General features: G+C 37.8%; 1 protein-coding gene across 5 annotated transcripts in view; it reads left to right on the forward strand.

The window, feature by feature from the left end:
• Positions 1-17,595, forward strand: part of LOC103479055 (sodium leak channel non-selective protein-like) — a 63,416-nt gene that overhangs the window by 19,322 nt on the left and 26,499 nt on the right. For all 5 annotated transcript variants that reach the window (XM_017310795.1, XM_017310797.1, XM_017310798.1 and 2 more), the window contains 3 exons: positions 884-970; positions 12,967-13,098; positions 14,808-14,975. In XM_017310795.1, the coding sequence (XP_017166284.1) occupies positions 884-970; positions 12,967-13,098; positions 14,808-14,975 (387 nt within the window). The remainder of the gene's footprint in view (positions 1-883; positions 971-12,966; positions 13,099-14,807; positions 14,976-17,595) is intronic.

A 17,595-nucleotide genomic window follows, 5' to 3' on the forward strand; every position in this document is an offset into this window, starting at 1 on the left:
TCCCCTGCGACAACCAACAGTTGAAAAATAATTTTCTCATATTGTWGWGTAAGGAAGTGTAGTTTTGGTACACCAATCTTAAAGATAAAACACTAGAATAAGTGCACTCCTGAAGATCATTTCCTTCAAACTGCTATACATTGTGTCTTTAAATTTATGTTCAACTCAAATTTCTCTTATAATTTTATGAAGACTGTTTAACATTACAAATTAACCACAACACCTTTTGACGTCGACAATTTTAACATCACCACCTGCTGGACCGATTCATTTTTATCTTCCTTGATCGTTTATTCCAGAGAGGATTTACAGTTAGGATTTTTTTGCACCTAGAGGATTAAATTACTTACAACAAAATGTTACATTGATGATTTAGGTATGTGGACTCAATACGGACACATCTCTTGATATGCACATTCATGATCTTTTTTGTGGACAGTTTTCTTTCTGCCTCTTTTTTGTGAGCATTTTTACTGCAGATAGTGGCTGTGCTAAACTTGCTTCACAGTATAGATGATTAGCCTTTATTATCATCATATTTACCCCTTTCCTTCCCCCTTTTTTTTGAAAGTAAAGGAAAAGGTTTTAATGTGTGAACTAGCTGTCTTGTGTAATTGAATGTCTCAGGGTTATTTTTAGTTTTTTTTTTTTTTTCCACTTTTAGACCCCAAGGCGACCTCACTGCATTTAGAAACTAACATCCTGGGTGGGCTCAAATCTATGTGCACAGTGCCTTGAGCTTTATTTTTGTAGCCACAGATGTTTCATGATGATGTAGCCACGGGGTTTCTGTGTGTGTCACGTCTGCTGCTTCAAATGATGCGTCTGGTTCTGTGTGTTTGTGAGCATTTTCCACCACTTATTTGCTGCCCTTATGCCACAGATGTTCCATGAAGACGCTGCCGGAGGATGGCAGCTTGTTGCTGTGGATGTCAACAAACCACACGGTAGAGCGCCTGCTTGCCTTCAGGTGAGTACACCGCATAATGAATACGCTGCTGGTGGGAAGTACTGCTCTCAGTGTCCCGTAGGCAATTGCATATTCTACTTGTGTGGCTAAAGAAACACTCGGCGAGCGTCATCATCCATTTGGAACTTGCGGCAGAGTCATCCGCGCCTTATTGTTTTCACATGCGTCACCGTATTCAGCTGTTGCATCCGAGACTCGGTGACTCGATTACGAATGAGGAGAAGTTAATATTTGATGTGCAGAATTGCGCTAATGACTTATATTTTGACGGACGCCGGGTGTTACCCGGGCTGTGCGAGCCGAATGGTTGAGCTGTAAAGATAAGCTGAAAGTAGCAGGTGTTGTTTAAAGCTGGGATGCTTTAAAGGGGTTTGGTTTGGGAGTAAAAGGCATGGCCCTCGCTGTGAGGGACTGCCAGTAGAGTCTACGGCTACAGGAGGGAGGACAGCTGTCAACACGCCTTCCTGGAGTAAATACTTCTCCAGACACACGCACGCACGCACGCACGCACGCACACACACACACACACGCGCACGCACACGCACACACACACACAGGAAGCAAAGCAACAAAGAAGTACAGAGAAATTGGATAGAGAATGAGAGAGAAAATAGGAGTAGTGAGAAATGGAGTTTCTCTATTAAAGAAGTATTCTCCCCAAAGCCCCGTCTTCAGTAGGAGGGAACATTTAGATGGAGGGATAACCAGAGGGGTAAACACAACTGACTTCCCTTTAAGCCATGTGCAACGTTGCATGCAGCACTCAACAACTTCTTCGTTTCTCTGTTGCAATCATACTAATAAGCTCTTACTGTTACTTTGTTCCAAAAAGACCTTTCTGCCAGAAGGTGCATCACAAATCCTGAAAAGACTAGAATTAGATCAAATTCAGAGTCAGACGGTTTTTGGCGCTGTGTTATACGCACGGCGCATTTGTAAGAACTTATTTACACCTACTGTATCTAGAATCCCTCTGATTAGTATTGAAAGTGAAGGGATGTGTGGCTTTTTTTTCCAAATAGCTTTTCAGAGGACGTCAGTCAGACTTTGTAGTCTGGTTTAGATCAAAGCACATTCGCGTGTTAGAATGGCTCAGCCCAGACCTGAATCCAATTGGGAATCTGTTGCAAGACCTGAGAATTGATGTGCTCTTTTGCTCTTATTCCAGTCTGACTGAACTTGAGTTAGATGGCAGATCACAAAACATTCGAGTCAATTCATAACAGTTCAAAAATAATATAAAAAGACAGAATGTGGAAGTTGCTCAGTGGCATATGAATGCTTTTACAAGCCACTGCATGTAGTAATTATGAATTGCTTATGCAATCATGTTTTCATGATTAAACTAGAGGAATATTAGGAAGTGTTTGTTCAGGAGGAAAATAAATAAGTAACATGCCGCTCTCAGGATGAGCTAAAGATCAGGGTGACAACACTTTTCAAGCCAGGTAAAAATTGGGATTTACCTTTACTTTTTATGATGGTGAGACATTTTTAAGGCCATAATAACAGACTAGAAATATGGCAGGTTACAGTCGTTGTCAGAATCTTTCTTTTTGCATTCTGTGACGTTCTTCAACTTTATTTGTTTATTTCTGCTTTCTTTAACATGTCAAGTGTCAGGCATAAGATGGATAATCAACAATAGCTTTAGTGTTTGAATAGTGCTGACAATGAAATGAATCACACGGTGCTTGAATTCAAAAGACATCAATTGTTTTGGTTGTCACAAAGTGACAGCGTTTTGTGGCATGCAGAGCCATCAGATTGCTCAAAAACTTCTTACATTTCGTTCACGCTTTCCAGAAGCTGCAATGTGTGAGACACATTTTTAAAGCCAACTTTTTTTTCTCTCTCTCAAGTAAAACTTGTATATGTTGCAAATTAAAATTCAAAAGTACATGAAGCCGTCTTGACTGTGGATGGACAATATTTCTCTAATTTTGAAGATCTACTTTCTTTAAATGTGAATTTCACGTATACTACATCAATTGGTTATTTTTTTATTTATTGATTAATCTTAACTGGTAAAGATAAAAATGAGAATGTGAAAACGGCAACAAAGAGGCAGACCTTTAGAAGTTTGAGAGATGGATTCTTACTGTGAACAGCACTTCTGTTCACAATAGTAGACACGTGTGATTGCAGTTTTCTTAGTCAAAATTTAAATGTACCATTCATAATAGCCTTCTGTAATAAGAGTGAGGTGAAGTGGCACCTCACTCTTGATGCCTTTGTGGCTTTATAATATGGAGCCGTAACATGAAGAATTACAGTTCTGACTTCTTATTGAAGAAACTTTCAATTACAAGAAATAGCTACCTTTTATTCTACCTCATGTAGCGAAAAAATGGTAACGAACTTCAACAACTGACCAAAGAAATATTTGAATTCTGCCACAGATTGCTTCAAGTGAAGCCATTTCATTGTAGCCCTGCTTTATGTTTAGGGTCTTTGTCCTGCTTGCATGTGAAACATCACTCTAGTCTTTAGATGTTTGCAACATCTTGCAGAATTGCCTTGTAGTTAGCGCCATCCATCTTCCCATCAACTCTGACCAGCTTCTCTGGACATCTGGTATGATGCTACCATCACCATATATCACAACAAGGACAATGAGTTCAGGGTAATGTACAGTGTTAGTTTTCTGCCCAAACATGCCATTTTGCATGTTGGACAAAAACATCTCTTACATGGCTTGTGGAAAATTGCAAATAGGACTTAATATGATTTTTCTTCAACAATGGTTTTCTTCTTCCCACTCTTCTAAAATGGTCAGATTTGTGGCGTACACAACTAATTGTCCATTCAGTAGATTGTTCCACCTCAGCTGTGGTTCTCTGTAGCTCCCTTAGAGTTACTATGAGTCCCTGGGCTGCTTATTAGATAACGCTAGGGATAATATTTTAGCACTTAATTCAGCTTTAAACTTCTCCACAGCTTTGTCCCTGACATACAGTAGCTGATGGTCTTCTTGATGCTGTTTGCTCATTTATAATCTCTAACAATATTCTAAGGCTTGTCTCAGAGCAGCTGGATTTATCCTGAGAAATCTGCTATAGTCGGGTGAAACTGCACAACATATCGAATTGGAATCATCATTGCGATGTCAATGTCTGCATTAAATGAATTATGAAGGAATGTCCGAATGCAATATTTGGTAGTCTAAGTATTTCAGATACAATGTATTACTATTCTGCTTTCAAGTTTATATTTGGCCACTTGGAAGAACTATCACCGTTCTTTATCTCGTATTTTGTTTAAATGTTTCTCAGCTTCAGCACACCTGATTCAAATGGGTGCTTTACCTCTTTAGCATTTTGTCATGCTGTTGTTGACATGTTGTTTGAAAACTGTGATAAGTGATAATCATACGTGATCTGCGGCACATTGACTCTTGTAGACGGTAAATATTGTGTGCAGACATGGGGTCTCTGTAGAAGCAATATCACTTTGAGATGATGTCACATTTATAGAACATTGAATGAGCTCAGATTATAAAACTTCAATAATTACCAAGTACCAAGGCATCACTACTTATGTAAATATATGCGCACTAGCGGATGTTGTCGGTCCACAGTGGCGTTTGTCCCTGTGGGCATTCACTGAACCCTTCTGTAGTGATAAAGAACAGTTCTTTATACTTTAAACAATCCCGTTCCAATATTACATTGTGAACATAAACATCATGTTGTGGCATGTTACGATATTATGGGTTGCAGTTCTTCTTGTGCTCTCTCTTCAAAGTCGTGATGAAAACTTCAAAACAGTTTCTTGCTCGCTTATGTCAGAGGGGAGCTGCGCTTTTGATTGGACAGGTAGAACAAAGAAAAGCGGCGGACACCCAGCCTGTCTGGCCATCTGTGAGTGCTGGGGAAGTGAAGTGTGAGTTTCTGTTCTGCTCTGCCTGGTTCGAGAGTAATTGGCCATCAAATGATTAAAATGTTTCAGAGCTGGCAGGTGGGTGCTTCTCGCAAAGAGGTCGCCAGCGTGTATCCTTTATATAATCCCTCTATACCTGTTAGTGTCTTTTGAACCACCTGTATGTTTCTGGTCTGGTCCGTGTTTCTCTGACTGTCAGAGCCTGTGGAGCCTGTTGATGCCTGCCTGTTGGTGCATGAGCCTGTGTCCCTGGTCTGGGTACGTCTGAGTCCAACTGGCTCCATCAGTTGGAGATGGCACATAATTGATTAAACACCTGCATATTTTGGAGACGGAGAGGGGAAAGCATTGCCCTCTTAGGACTAAAATGGAGAATGTCTCTTCACTTTCTGGCAGTTGTTATAGAGCAATGACTATTTTTTCTTTTTTTATTTATTGTTTCATTGATTTATACAAAAAGAGGCTAATAATATTGACTAGTACTTTAGACACTTTTTTGTGTTGATGTATATTATAAAAAGTTTTTATGTAGCTGATATGCTTCTGTTTATCTCCTATGAGTAAGGAAACATAATTTCTGCTACCGGCAGTACCTTAAAAAGTATTCATACCTTATGTGAGAACAACAGAGTTATCAGATTACAACAGGCCAAATGCAAATACAAAGGCACTTGATAGATATTCATTTGTTCAATGTTGAAGATAGTGTGTCATTTTCTTTCACTTGTATGATTCCAACAAAATATTCTCAAGTTTGGCAGTTTGTGGTTGTAACATGAAGATGTAAAAAAAGTTGAATAGGTACATTCACCGGGGCATTCACTGAACCCTTCTGTAGTGATAAATAAAATATGATCCCCCCCCCAAATTCAAGACATAGTCACTGCATAATCTTCTTAAAATGTGGAGTCTCTGAGAACAGTTCTTCAAAATATAATCACAGTTGAGCTAACTGTCCAGGACTGTCCAGGAACGACACAAGGTATTTACAATTTGCCACAGTTTCAACAGGTTGGCCATCGAGAGAAACTGGAACCACTTTAAGGTCTTGTTTAGATTATTTAATTAGCTCTACATTCTTAAGAGAATGAAAAATTAATAATAAATAATAAAGACTTTGCGGTATTCTGATTTAGTAATGTAATTATATTAGTTGTGTTACCACCCCCACGCCACTAGAGGCAGTACCAACCCCGAAAAGATGCGACCAAGGAGCAGATTTAGAAGTACACCGAAAGCTAGAGGATTTGGTAAAAACTGTGAGTTTTGCTGAAGTAATCAAAGACACAAGTTCAAATCCATGCTGAGAGTGGAGCTCCTTCAATCAGGGCTCCTCCGCAGCTCTGATTGGCTAAGCAATGTAACGTGATCTTCTGTAGCAAGTGATGGCAAAGCGAGGCGTCATCACGACTTTACACAAGTGTGTCTTTACCTCCGCGGCAGAGGCTCCGCCAAATCCCTGAGACCGGCTCATCGAACCCCTGGGGTTCGATCGAACTCAGGTTAAGAACCACTGATTTATACATTTTGATACTATTATTAAACGAAATGTGTCTAATTATTTAATTAAGCAATTAAAAAAATATGCACCTGACCTGACCATCCGAGACAGCACAAGTCGGCAATATAGTCGGGTCATTCTACCTGATTATTTTTTTTTCCTTCCTCTTTGGCTGGTGCATTGTTGCTTGCATTTTAAATCAAACTTATTGTAACTTCAAACAAAACTCAAGAAACTATGAAATGTCAGCCTGTGAATAATTAAAACCACTTCTGATTAATTTACCATTCTTGCTCTGTCAATGAGCAGCAGATGTTCTTCTCCCTTAATGTTTCCTTTTGTCTGCAGAGCTACAGTAAATGCAGAGTGCTTGATAACCAGTAACTCACTGAGGGGCCCAGAGGTCCAGTGAATGCAACACATTTATTTTTTTACTCCTTCCTCTTAAGCCTGAGGTTATTGATTCTCTACAACMTTCCCTTTCCATTTAACTCTGATCTTTACCCCCTGGACTGCTATCATTTAAAACTCACACACATTCACACAACCTGTCAAGGTTAAGGTCACTGTCTCTTATGTGGAGGGAGAAGGTGGCTCCTGAAATGGGTTAGTCAACTGAGGAGAAAAATATGGGGAGAAAAAACAAAAAAAAAACAAAATCACCGGCAAGCTATCATTTAAGATGGTTAAAAGGGACAACCAAAAGGTATGGAGAGGTGCCTTAATGCCCTAAATGTGAAATTAAATTGTCAGCGGGGAGAAAGCTCATATAGCTATRAAATAAATGATGCTAGACTGATTAGTGGCAAGTTTCTAWATCCAATAAATGGCTCACCACCCAGGGGGCCATTCTGTCAAGGAGCATCATGAGCATTGTGAGAACCSTCCCCACTCCAAAAAAGAGACCATGTTCTCTATTACACCCACGATGAGTTTTCCGTCGCTTGCATGCCTATTTGACGCAGAATGGACATGCACCCGGAAATGCACTCAGTGCAGAAATCTGTGACTTTCCTCTGTGGCCTGCAAATGTAGTAGACATTTGAAACTCATAATCTGAGGCTCTTTTACAGTGWTTATCAAGACTTAATGTGATCTTCTATCGCTTAAAACTGGAAATCTTTTGGCTGATTAATAATCTGATTCACATCTGATTAAATGCGAATCAGATTATTCTACTCTGAAAAGAGTAGATTATAAAATGTTTATTTTGTTGAAACCCAAAGGACATTGTTTTATCCTTTTTTTGGGAATTGGGTCAATAAAAACAAAAATGCCCTTGTCCACAGTTGCAGAAATCTGTCATAGTTCGACCCAACAAAATTACATGAAACASATACAAGGTCTATTGTCATCATCCATTCAGTAAGAAAAACAAAAGTTTTTTTTTGGTTTAGCCAAACAACATTTAGATTCAAAAATAAAAACAAAATTGGTCAGATCTGGACTGAACAATTCAACTTTGATTAGAGATATTTTGAAACAGATWTTTGATGTATGGAACTTATATGTGAAAACAAATGTCTGTCAACAACTGCCAGTTTACGAATAAATCAGTATATTATGTCCAGATTAATGTGCAAAGCAACAAACAATATAGATGGGGATATAGATAATTCAAATTTCCACACTGCAACTAGAACTGGCTACAGTGAGAGAAGTTGAAAAGTACAGTAAAAGGCTGCTGACAGATGGATTATCATGGTTTATTAAGGTCTGAATTCCAGCCAGAGACATGAGTCAGCCTATTCTTGTTAAGGCCATAATAATTCAAGAAGATTATATTTTACTTGAAGTCGTTAAAGTTTTTACACCTCCGTTTCCTCACCCAAAACTGCTTTGGAGTTACAACACACAACGATGTCAAGAAATGTCTAAAATAAGGTAAAGAGTTGCCGTTCCCCATAAATTCAATCAGGGTTGCAGAACTAGAAAARAAGAAAAAGAAGTAAGGGGTTGGAGGAAGAGCTCTTTTGTTTATTTGTGTTAGAAGAATGGTATTGCAGGGACTGAAGAGATAGCTCAAGTGAAACAGTTTGTAATCCCAATCAGTTTCTCCTTAATCTCGGTAAACAGGAGAGAGAAAACTGTCACAGGAGTTTGTGCCAGAACATGGCCGAGTCTGCTGGTGACAGTTCCTGTGTGAGTACTGCTATATTGTGCCAGCAATGAGCACATGTGCTATACTCATCTCGTGTACCAGCAGAAAGAGCATTTGTGCTCCTTGGCAGCCAGTGCAGGGAGACAGAACATGAGGAAACAGTCAATCTGCCTCTGTGCTTTTCAACTCTTCCAGCCAATGGAAATGTCCCAGGTGCATTGCATGCATTCCCAGCCATCTTRTGAACATCCCCTATATGTTAGCAAATAATTTAATGAAACTAAGTGGGRAAAAAATAAAATAGTGGTTGAATTCTGAAAGGCTTTTTTACAMATAATGTGCAGTGTCACTTAAGAAACTTGTGACCACTTGAAATYATCTTAATAGTAATTMTATTTATCATTTWGCTTCCAACACAGACTGTACCTCAAAAACATGATGTGTCTTWAACCAATTCCTAACCTGTTTAATTTGTTTTGCTAAAAAACRATATCAATATGATTATTTGGAGGATCACTCACACAATATGTGTAAAAATACATTCAACTCGAATGATAATACAGTATTGGTCACTGAGAACAAGTCTTGGTGACTTGATGACGTAGCGGTGTTCTGGGGGAAATTGATAATTTGCACATTTTATTTTTGCAAATGTAGTAGCGACAGGTGTCACAAMCTCTGTAMGATTATCCCTAATCAGTGTAGAAACATCCAAATACTGCATGTCTAATTATAATTAAAGCCATATGCCACAAGGAGATTTTTKTTGTTGTTGTTTATCTGCATTGAATGAATGTTGGATGGATGCTAACTTTCTATCAGCTAACAGTTAGCATGTCACRAGATTCTCACTTTAATTACAAGTCATTTGTATCCTGTCTGAGTAAATGCTGCCACACAAAGACTTTAAAGTGGTGAGAGCTTTTTCAGTGCTTTACTAACTCTGAGTTGTGGACTAACCCTACAAGGGTCTGTATTAGTTGAAACTGTCAACATAACAGGGAATCTCAACAACCACAAATTTTCTTGTCAAATTACTCGTCATAAACATGAAACAGAGAGAATTTAAGTACCATAGGGTGTCAAGCTTAAATAAATCAACTTCGCATCTGRGGGCCATAAAAGATATTGATGCCATTTTCAATACTCTGATAAAGAACGGAGTCATTGCACAGTACGTGCTTCACCGTAACTTGGTACTTGGTATTTAACTTGGGTAAATTGGACTGATTTAACGCATAATGTGGCTAGCAAAAGGTTGCTAATATTTAAATAGGTTATCCTATTACACTTTTTCATATACAGGAGCTTTACCGACTTTTTTAGATTGCTCTCAAACATCAGAGAGTCACTTTTTTTGTAGTGCTAGCACAGGCAGCAACCTGGCTTATAATGACCCTTCAGCTTTTCCTGTCTGTCAGTCTCCAAGGCCAAATGCTTTTTCCCCTGCCATGTCTCTCCATGTACTTGTTGGGTTACRAGCTTCATACTTCCATCAGCAGCACACTGCTGATTCTCAGCCATGATTGAKCAGATGAACCTCTGCAAGGGGAGATGGAGTTGGTATCTTTAGCTCAATGTGCAAGGGTGTGTACCAGCTTGGGAAGATCAAAACTGTAAAGTTGGTGTCAATTATAATGCAAATATTTAAAAAACACATTTTCTAACATTGTTYTATCTTAATATTGATCATCTTGACATTACTACTTAACCCATGCCTCAATCACAGTGTGCATTCCAACTGCCACGCTTTAACATGTCAGTGTGATTGTGCATATCGAACTCCTGATGTTTCAAAAACACAGCAAGAAACAAGGGATGTKAAGCATCCAAAATGTGTATCAAACATGCAGTAGAGAATCAAGTTGTCCTGCATTGGATGGACCAGTTATTTGTTGACATCTTGGCCATGTGAAAGGATTAGAATTGCCATGTTTTCATTGGTGACCTACGGCGCTTTACTATCGGAACGATGTGGAAAGTGTTATCTAGTGAAGCGCACACCATATTTAGCTCTGGGGGGGAGGGGAAGAAAAAAATAAAACTGCAGGAAATGTTAAAAGGTTATTCTCAACAGATCTTGAAAGGAAGACTGTGTCTCTATATGAAAGATGTGATAAATGCTCATTGCTTTCCATTGAGCTCAACAGCTTGTCTTTGCAGTGTGATTCCCTAAACCTTACAGAGCATGCAGGCAAAGTCACAACCTTGTGAAAACCAAGCATTTCRCAAGACATAGACATTCTGTTCTCTGTCAGCTCCTGTCTCATGATCATTCTCTTTACTCTCTCTTTCGCTATCTCTCTCCCASACTAACACACCCATGCACACACACGCATCTCCATTGAGGTAAAATACCCATGGGGTTGAGCTTCTGGTTAGTGGAAATGTCAAAAGKCTTTGTCGTGTCCAGTCTTGGTCAGGAAACCTGACCTTTGTGTTGAGAGTGAGCTTATGTGTATGYTTAGGAAAACAAAAATAAAAACTGCCATCTGCACAACTTTGGTCTGCAAACCAACACAGTAATTCAATGGGGAAAAGAACTGTRATGATAAGCAATAAAAGCAATTACTTTTTTAAATATATTTTGGCTAGTGTCATGGTGCATTCATGGACAGAAAAGTCAAATATKTCTTCAGATTTTGAAAACGGCAAACCAACATGTTTCACAGATCCATGTTACAAAATCTTTCCAAGAAGTACATTTAGTAATCTTATTTACCACCAATTGTTATCTTGCTCATTTCAGTTAGTACTGTTCTCACCCATTCAATAAATATGAATTTTATTGAAATGTCTATTTATTTTAGTACATAACTGAAATGAATTATAAAGACTAATTACACACAAACCAATGTTTCAAAGCCTTTATTTCGGTTAATAATGGTGATTTTCTGCTTACCTCTAATRAAAAATAATGAGATTTAAGATTGCAATTTTGCATCAAAACATTTTAATTGAGAAATTTGGGCTTAGTGAAAAATATGWTTAATGCCTGCCTAAAAGTAGTTATTTMCAAAAGGGTAATTTTATTTACAAATCAGTCTCATCGGAATGCCTGTTCTTGTTTATTGAATACGAGTGTAAGTGTATTTATGTGTAGGAGGAGAAATGGCTGTGATTCCGCCTTCCTGGGGAGAATTTGATCTCTCTGCTGCAAACACTCTTCATCTGCACTGAAGTTTTCCTCTTGCCTTCTTCACTTTTTTCMATCTAACATGGACGTCTTTTTTTAGAATGAGTGACTCTACCCACTCACAAGCTGTTCATCTCGCCCTACATGCACAAATTTGAAGGTTCTGATCACATCTGTCACATTTTCCTACTTGAAAAGCCCTATTTGTCCATCAYAGATTACAATATGTTTTTAGGCTTTAATGCCATTTGATGGTATCAAGGGCGTCGAGATCCGCTGGCATTCAAAAATGAAAGGAAAATATCCTTTTTTTTTNCAAAAGGGTAATTTTATTTACAAATCAGTCTCATCGGAATGCCTGTTCTTGTTTATTGAATACGAGTGTAAGTGTATTTATGTGTAGGAGGAGAAATGGCTGTGATTCCGCCTTCCTGGGGAGAATTTGATCTCTCTGCTGCAAACACTCTTCATCTGCACTGAAGTTTTCCTCTTGCCTTCTTCACTTTTTTCMATCTAACATGGACGTCTTTTTTTAGAATGAGTGACTCTACCCACTCACAAGCTGTTCATCTCGCCCTACATGCACAAATTTGAAGGTTCTGATCACATCTGTCACATTTTCCTACTTGAAAAGCCCTATTTGTCCATCAYAGATTACAATATGTTTTTAGGCTTTAATGCCATTTGATGGTATCAAGGGCGTCGAGATCCGCTGGCATTCAAAAATGAAAGGAAAATATCCTTTTTTTTTTCTCTCTTGAGCTGCTGAATATGAACTGATTCTGCTGATTCTGCTTTTGAGATTCGTAATTCTTAAAATAAATATAGTCGTGTTTGCTTTGAAATTGATGTCATTTAGCTGCTTGGCTATCTACATGTTTTCTTAGCTTCACATCCAGTAATAGCCCCCTTTACCTGTTACCACTTTTACCCCATTGTTGCATCATATGTATTCCAAGGGATGTTGTTTTAAAAATTCATATTATTTTGTACAGTGCCTTACAAAAGTACTTAAACCCTCATCGGCACAAATTAGTGAATATTTGGAAAGTGGAAGTTTAAAAGGACACYGCTTATTTCTGATAATATGGATTTTTTTTGGGTGATTTATTTGGAACCAAATAATAGACGCAAACACAATCTCGTAAAGGAAAGGTAATGAAGTGAACTTAAATTAAGGAAAAACACAAGCTTGATTTGAACTCAACATTGCTCAACACATTTTAGGTCATTGTTTTACTGATAGCTTTCATATATCAGTATAGTTTTGCATCATCTGCTTCCAGAATCTGTCRATTACTTTTGGGAAACAAGTAAACAAAGCATTTTCACGCATTGTTTGCACGTTGCAGCTGAGYACTACTTTGTTTCTGCAGCAATTGATGAGGTCCTCCGTCTTCCATATGTTCATCCTCACTATGGTCGCTGTGGATGTCATTGTGGCCGCCAGCAACTATTACAAAGGCGAGAATTACCAACGGCACTATGACGAGTTCTACCTGGCAGAGGTAAGATCTTAGTTTTTCAATAATATGTATTTATTTATTTACTATGACAAAGCAATGCATTATGTTTTGAATTGTATTCTATGTCAACACATGTAAGGCGCTCTTTCAATTGTATGTTTAACATCACTTGTTTTTTGTAATTTCTGATATTATTTCATTAGTTGTACATAAAAGGGTCAAAAGAAACCAATGTAAGGTGAAAGAACAAACATCCTCCAGGAATATAATTAARACTCAAATGTGGGTCAAGCTCCATGCAGTTTTCCATAAGGCATTTTCAAAARCATTCATTAAAATATACAGTGCAATGTAAAAGTCCTCCATTTATTTAGGTTAGACCATCAGACTTTTTTGGGGGTTTTGAAGTCTTGCCTTCTCGGGACTTCAGCAGCAATTTACTTATGTGTTGTCCAATACAAACACATTTTCAGAGAGGTTTTTGTTTGTTTGTTTGTTTGTTTGTTTAGTCATTTTTCTCTAAGCCAGAGGTTCCCAAACTGTGGGGCCATTGCAGGGGGGGGCGCGGGAAGCGCTATGGATGAATGAAAAAAAAACAATGCTGCATGCGCTGGGGTTTTACCTTAGAATGACCAACTTTCTGTTATTCCTATGTCAATTTGATACAGTAGGGGCTTCTGCACTTCTCTGTGTCCTCTGTCACTGGTTTCAGCAGTTAAAACTGTATAAGCCGTTGTTAACATGTTGTAACCTGTTTTTCCGAGCTGCCTTTAAACAACATGAGCGCTACGACGCTTGCGCTGGGTTTACACCGGTGTGGCAGCGACGGAGACCTGCTGCTGCTGCACTCAGRCTTGTGTTCGAATCATGGCAGCAAACCAGCAAAAACKCAAAGAACTTTTTACAGTTTTTCCTCCAAACTAACTGACTGAGTTGAGTAAAGCTGTTGGATGCAGCAGTGACGTGCGGTGAGGTTCATAACTGGTGAGGCACTGACTTAATCATAATCAGATTTACAAATCTAGACCCCATGCAAGTTATTGTTTACATAAGAAAATGTTTGGGAACCACAGCCCTAAGCTATGAATTACTTTGTCAGAAAATAGGTTCCTAAACTGAGAGCTTAGGAGAGTTTATAATTCAGATCGTTAGAGACTTTTTCCAACAGTTCAATAGTTTATCACAACATTTCGTATTTTATTTTCTGGATCTATGAATATATACTGCTCAAAAAAATAGTTTAAGTGTTTCCTTTATTTTTTTGAGAAGTGTATTTTAAATATTGCACCCTTTCACAGGCTAAAATAGCATTTTGGCATTAACAGATCAATATGTCAGGTCTTTGCTGTATTTTTTTTTATATTTGCTAACAAATGTGGTTTTTATCTCCTGTAGTAGATATATTTCAGGCCCAACTTTGTTGCTTTTTCCCCCTCTATTGGCCCACATACCTCCATTTTCAAGCGTACTCTGCACAATTCGTGGTCATAAAAAAGAAATAAGAAAGAAGCAAAGTCTTAGTGTTTTACGGACTTGCAGGAAATTTAGAAATATGTATCAAATCATTCGCCAAAGAACTATACAGGATATTTGACAAGTTCAAAAGTTTTGCACAGTACTACAGACAATTTTTGCATGTAGGTATTGAATTGGTCACTTCATTCAGAAACACAATATTATTCAGAATTTAACATACATTGATGCCAGGACTAAATTCTTCTTTCTTTCTTTCTGTTTTCCTTCTCTGGCAGGTTGCTTTTACCGTGCTGTTCGACCTCGAAGCTCTGCTGAAAATTTGGTGTCTCGGCTTCACCGGCTACATCAGCTCCTCCTTGCATAAGTTCGAATCTCTCCTGGTGGTGGGCACCACGTTGCACATCTACCCTGATCTGTATCACTCCCAGTTCACCTACTTTCAGGTAGAACCCCTTCTGTAAGCGCATAGACATTGGAGAGTGTTCRCACAAAAATGGGTGCAAATCAWWTKRAAAATSMAAMCCSRAWYSKYYTYYTKRAAKKSMAWKRMSKTTTTYMWTTYYYMMMRKTTWMMMYTKGKTKRRKYMSMMMWTYMARKWAMSSCMMMRKYMWKKWRKKRAWYMAARGSMMCMMYTTYYKKYYKRRMCSRAAMYYYKRAMYTKSCMWYYYCYTYYWARRMSKWRRAAARGKKTKGTYCCYTTTWMMRRWWMYTTTTTTKKTTTKKTTKKTTTKKYMMMMYTKGKTTTTTTCAGGTTTTCAAACTCATTTTAATATCTGGGTAACATAAGTAAATATAAACAACAGTTTTAAAATGATGATTTYCTTTAATTCTGTGGAGAAACAGTTCTATTCAAGCCAACCTAAGTCTATGTTAAATTGTGAATTAGTTGAGATTTACCACTTGTGATTCAACCTTTTTGTTTTTCACTTTTAATYATGACTGTCATGAGTAAATGTTTACTGCATGCTCCAAAATTTGCACTATTGCCACAGTGTTTACATGACAAAAATATATATTTATAAGGACTTTGCTCAGTACATTTTGCACAGTAGTAAATGTTTACATTTTTCAGTACCACGTCCTAGACATTCAGATTGTCCTGTTTTTTACTGTTTGTTGTCTCCTAGCTGTGTCTCCACCGTTGTCTCAACTTGTTTTTTATTTTTTTTAAACATCCTAGATAGTGTATTGACATTACCGTTATTCTTGTCTGGTTTGAGTCTTATGAAGTTTTGTGTATTGCATGATGCACCTTTGAACCAGGAGAACGATATCTCGTCTTTTTGTGTGCTATAAGTTAATGACTGAGATCATGATAACGCTCTTTTGACTTGACTATTGTTGCACAACAGAGGTAAAAGCGAACTGAACGGATGAATTTAGTAAAATTACCATTAACTTATCGCCTTTCTCTATTTGTACACCAAGAGATATTTGCATAGGAAGAAACATTTCCTCAGCGCGTAAAGCCTTCATATCAGTTTTAGCAATCGCTCTCCTCGCTCTGCTTCAGACCAATTAGTTGTGTTTAAGAGCCGCCATGAACTTACTCCTCTCTCTCTGTGGAAATCCTCTCTCCAACTTCTATGCTGATATTTTTCCAAGTTTGAACCAATGACATTTAGTAACAAGTAATTAACCTTAAGGGTCCTTGGTGAAATCGAATGTGCCCTGGCAATAGGAGGAAAAACCAGGCCCAGCAATCCTGCTCCGGTGTTTCTTTCATTTTATTTTAGTTGTATCCAACCGAGGGGCATTTCGGTGYTAAAGGTTAGACTTATTACATCCAAGTGCAAAATGTCACAGACTTTCATGCCMTGCTTAGAGTTTTGACACACACTTGTTCAGTTTTTAATTGCCCCACTGAACCCACAAAAAAAAAAAAAAAACTTTTTATCATTGTAATACTAGTCGATTCCCAGGTTGGTGTTGGRATAACATAATCTTAAAATGAAGCGGTTGTGCTACATCAACAGTGCCCCATTTTGTATGAGATACTTCTTTGTCTTGCAAGAAGCACACATATAYAGCTAAAACACAATATAGAGAAAACGCAGCAGGAAAGCAGACTTCTTTTTGTCATATCATGTTTTTTTTAGCATTTCAGTCATTCATTCAGTCAGTGTCAATTTTTACATAACTGCTGTAATTACAATAACAAATTAGTTCTTCTGCATTCTCTGTTTCCACATGACCATCAGATAAAAATGGAAAATAAAATAAAATAAAAAAGAATAGAATCACCATGTGAAATTCAAACTTTCGATTTTTTGAGATCCCAATGACTGTGATCCAACGTGGGCATGATAAATAGTACTCTGTCAAATAGATGATCGTAGTGATATTTTCAAAATCGTTGAGCATAAAAGCATCAAGGGCTAAGTATCTGTGGTCCTTCTCTACCTTTATGTGATCACAACAGCTTTTTTACTCCYTTGTACTTTGCCCTCTTTTGGTAAGAGATCACAAGAAAATGAAGTCGTTTTTATAACTTGACTTTTAAACTGTGTACATGCATGAGCGAAGTGAAGAAACGGTAGGAGGAAAAAGCATGAAAGGCGAAAAACGCAATTCAAGCTAAGCTCAGGCCACAATTCATGACACACGATGGTTACCTATGGCCAAAGACTTCAGCTTGAACTTGAGGTTTTTATTTATATACTGAGTCACAAATAGTGAATTCCTTCTTCTCTCAACAAATGCCAGAAATACTTTATAGTAGCAAGCAATGTGGTGGTTTGGCAAAATCTTTTCTSTATTAAATATTTTTATATTGTGCTGAACATTTACCTGCACTACTGTAATCTGTAATGTAGTTGTCAAAATATTATTTTGAKATCTACTTATGCTCTATAATTACACTCTTAGTTTCTCACAACAATGTGTCCTTTGGCCTTATAATGCCACCTAAAGTTCATTCACATGAGTAGAGAATGGCCATTGATTATTCCAYAATTTGTTGCACAGATAGAGAACACATACAAAGTAAAGAAAAAAAAGAAAAAAGTAAAAGTTACCTGATAAATGTAACACTCATAAATAACATCCACATTCATCTCCTG

This window comes from Poecilia reticulata, linkage group LG2 (assembly GCF_000633615.1).
Source record: "Poecilia reticulata strain Guanapo linkage group LG2, Guppy_female_1.0+MT, whole genome shotgun sequence".
Lineage (NCBI taxonomy): Eukaryota > Metazoa > Chordata > Actinopteri > Cyprinodontiformes > Poeciliidae > Poecilia > Poecilia reticulata.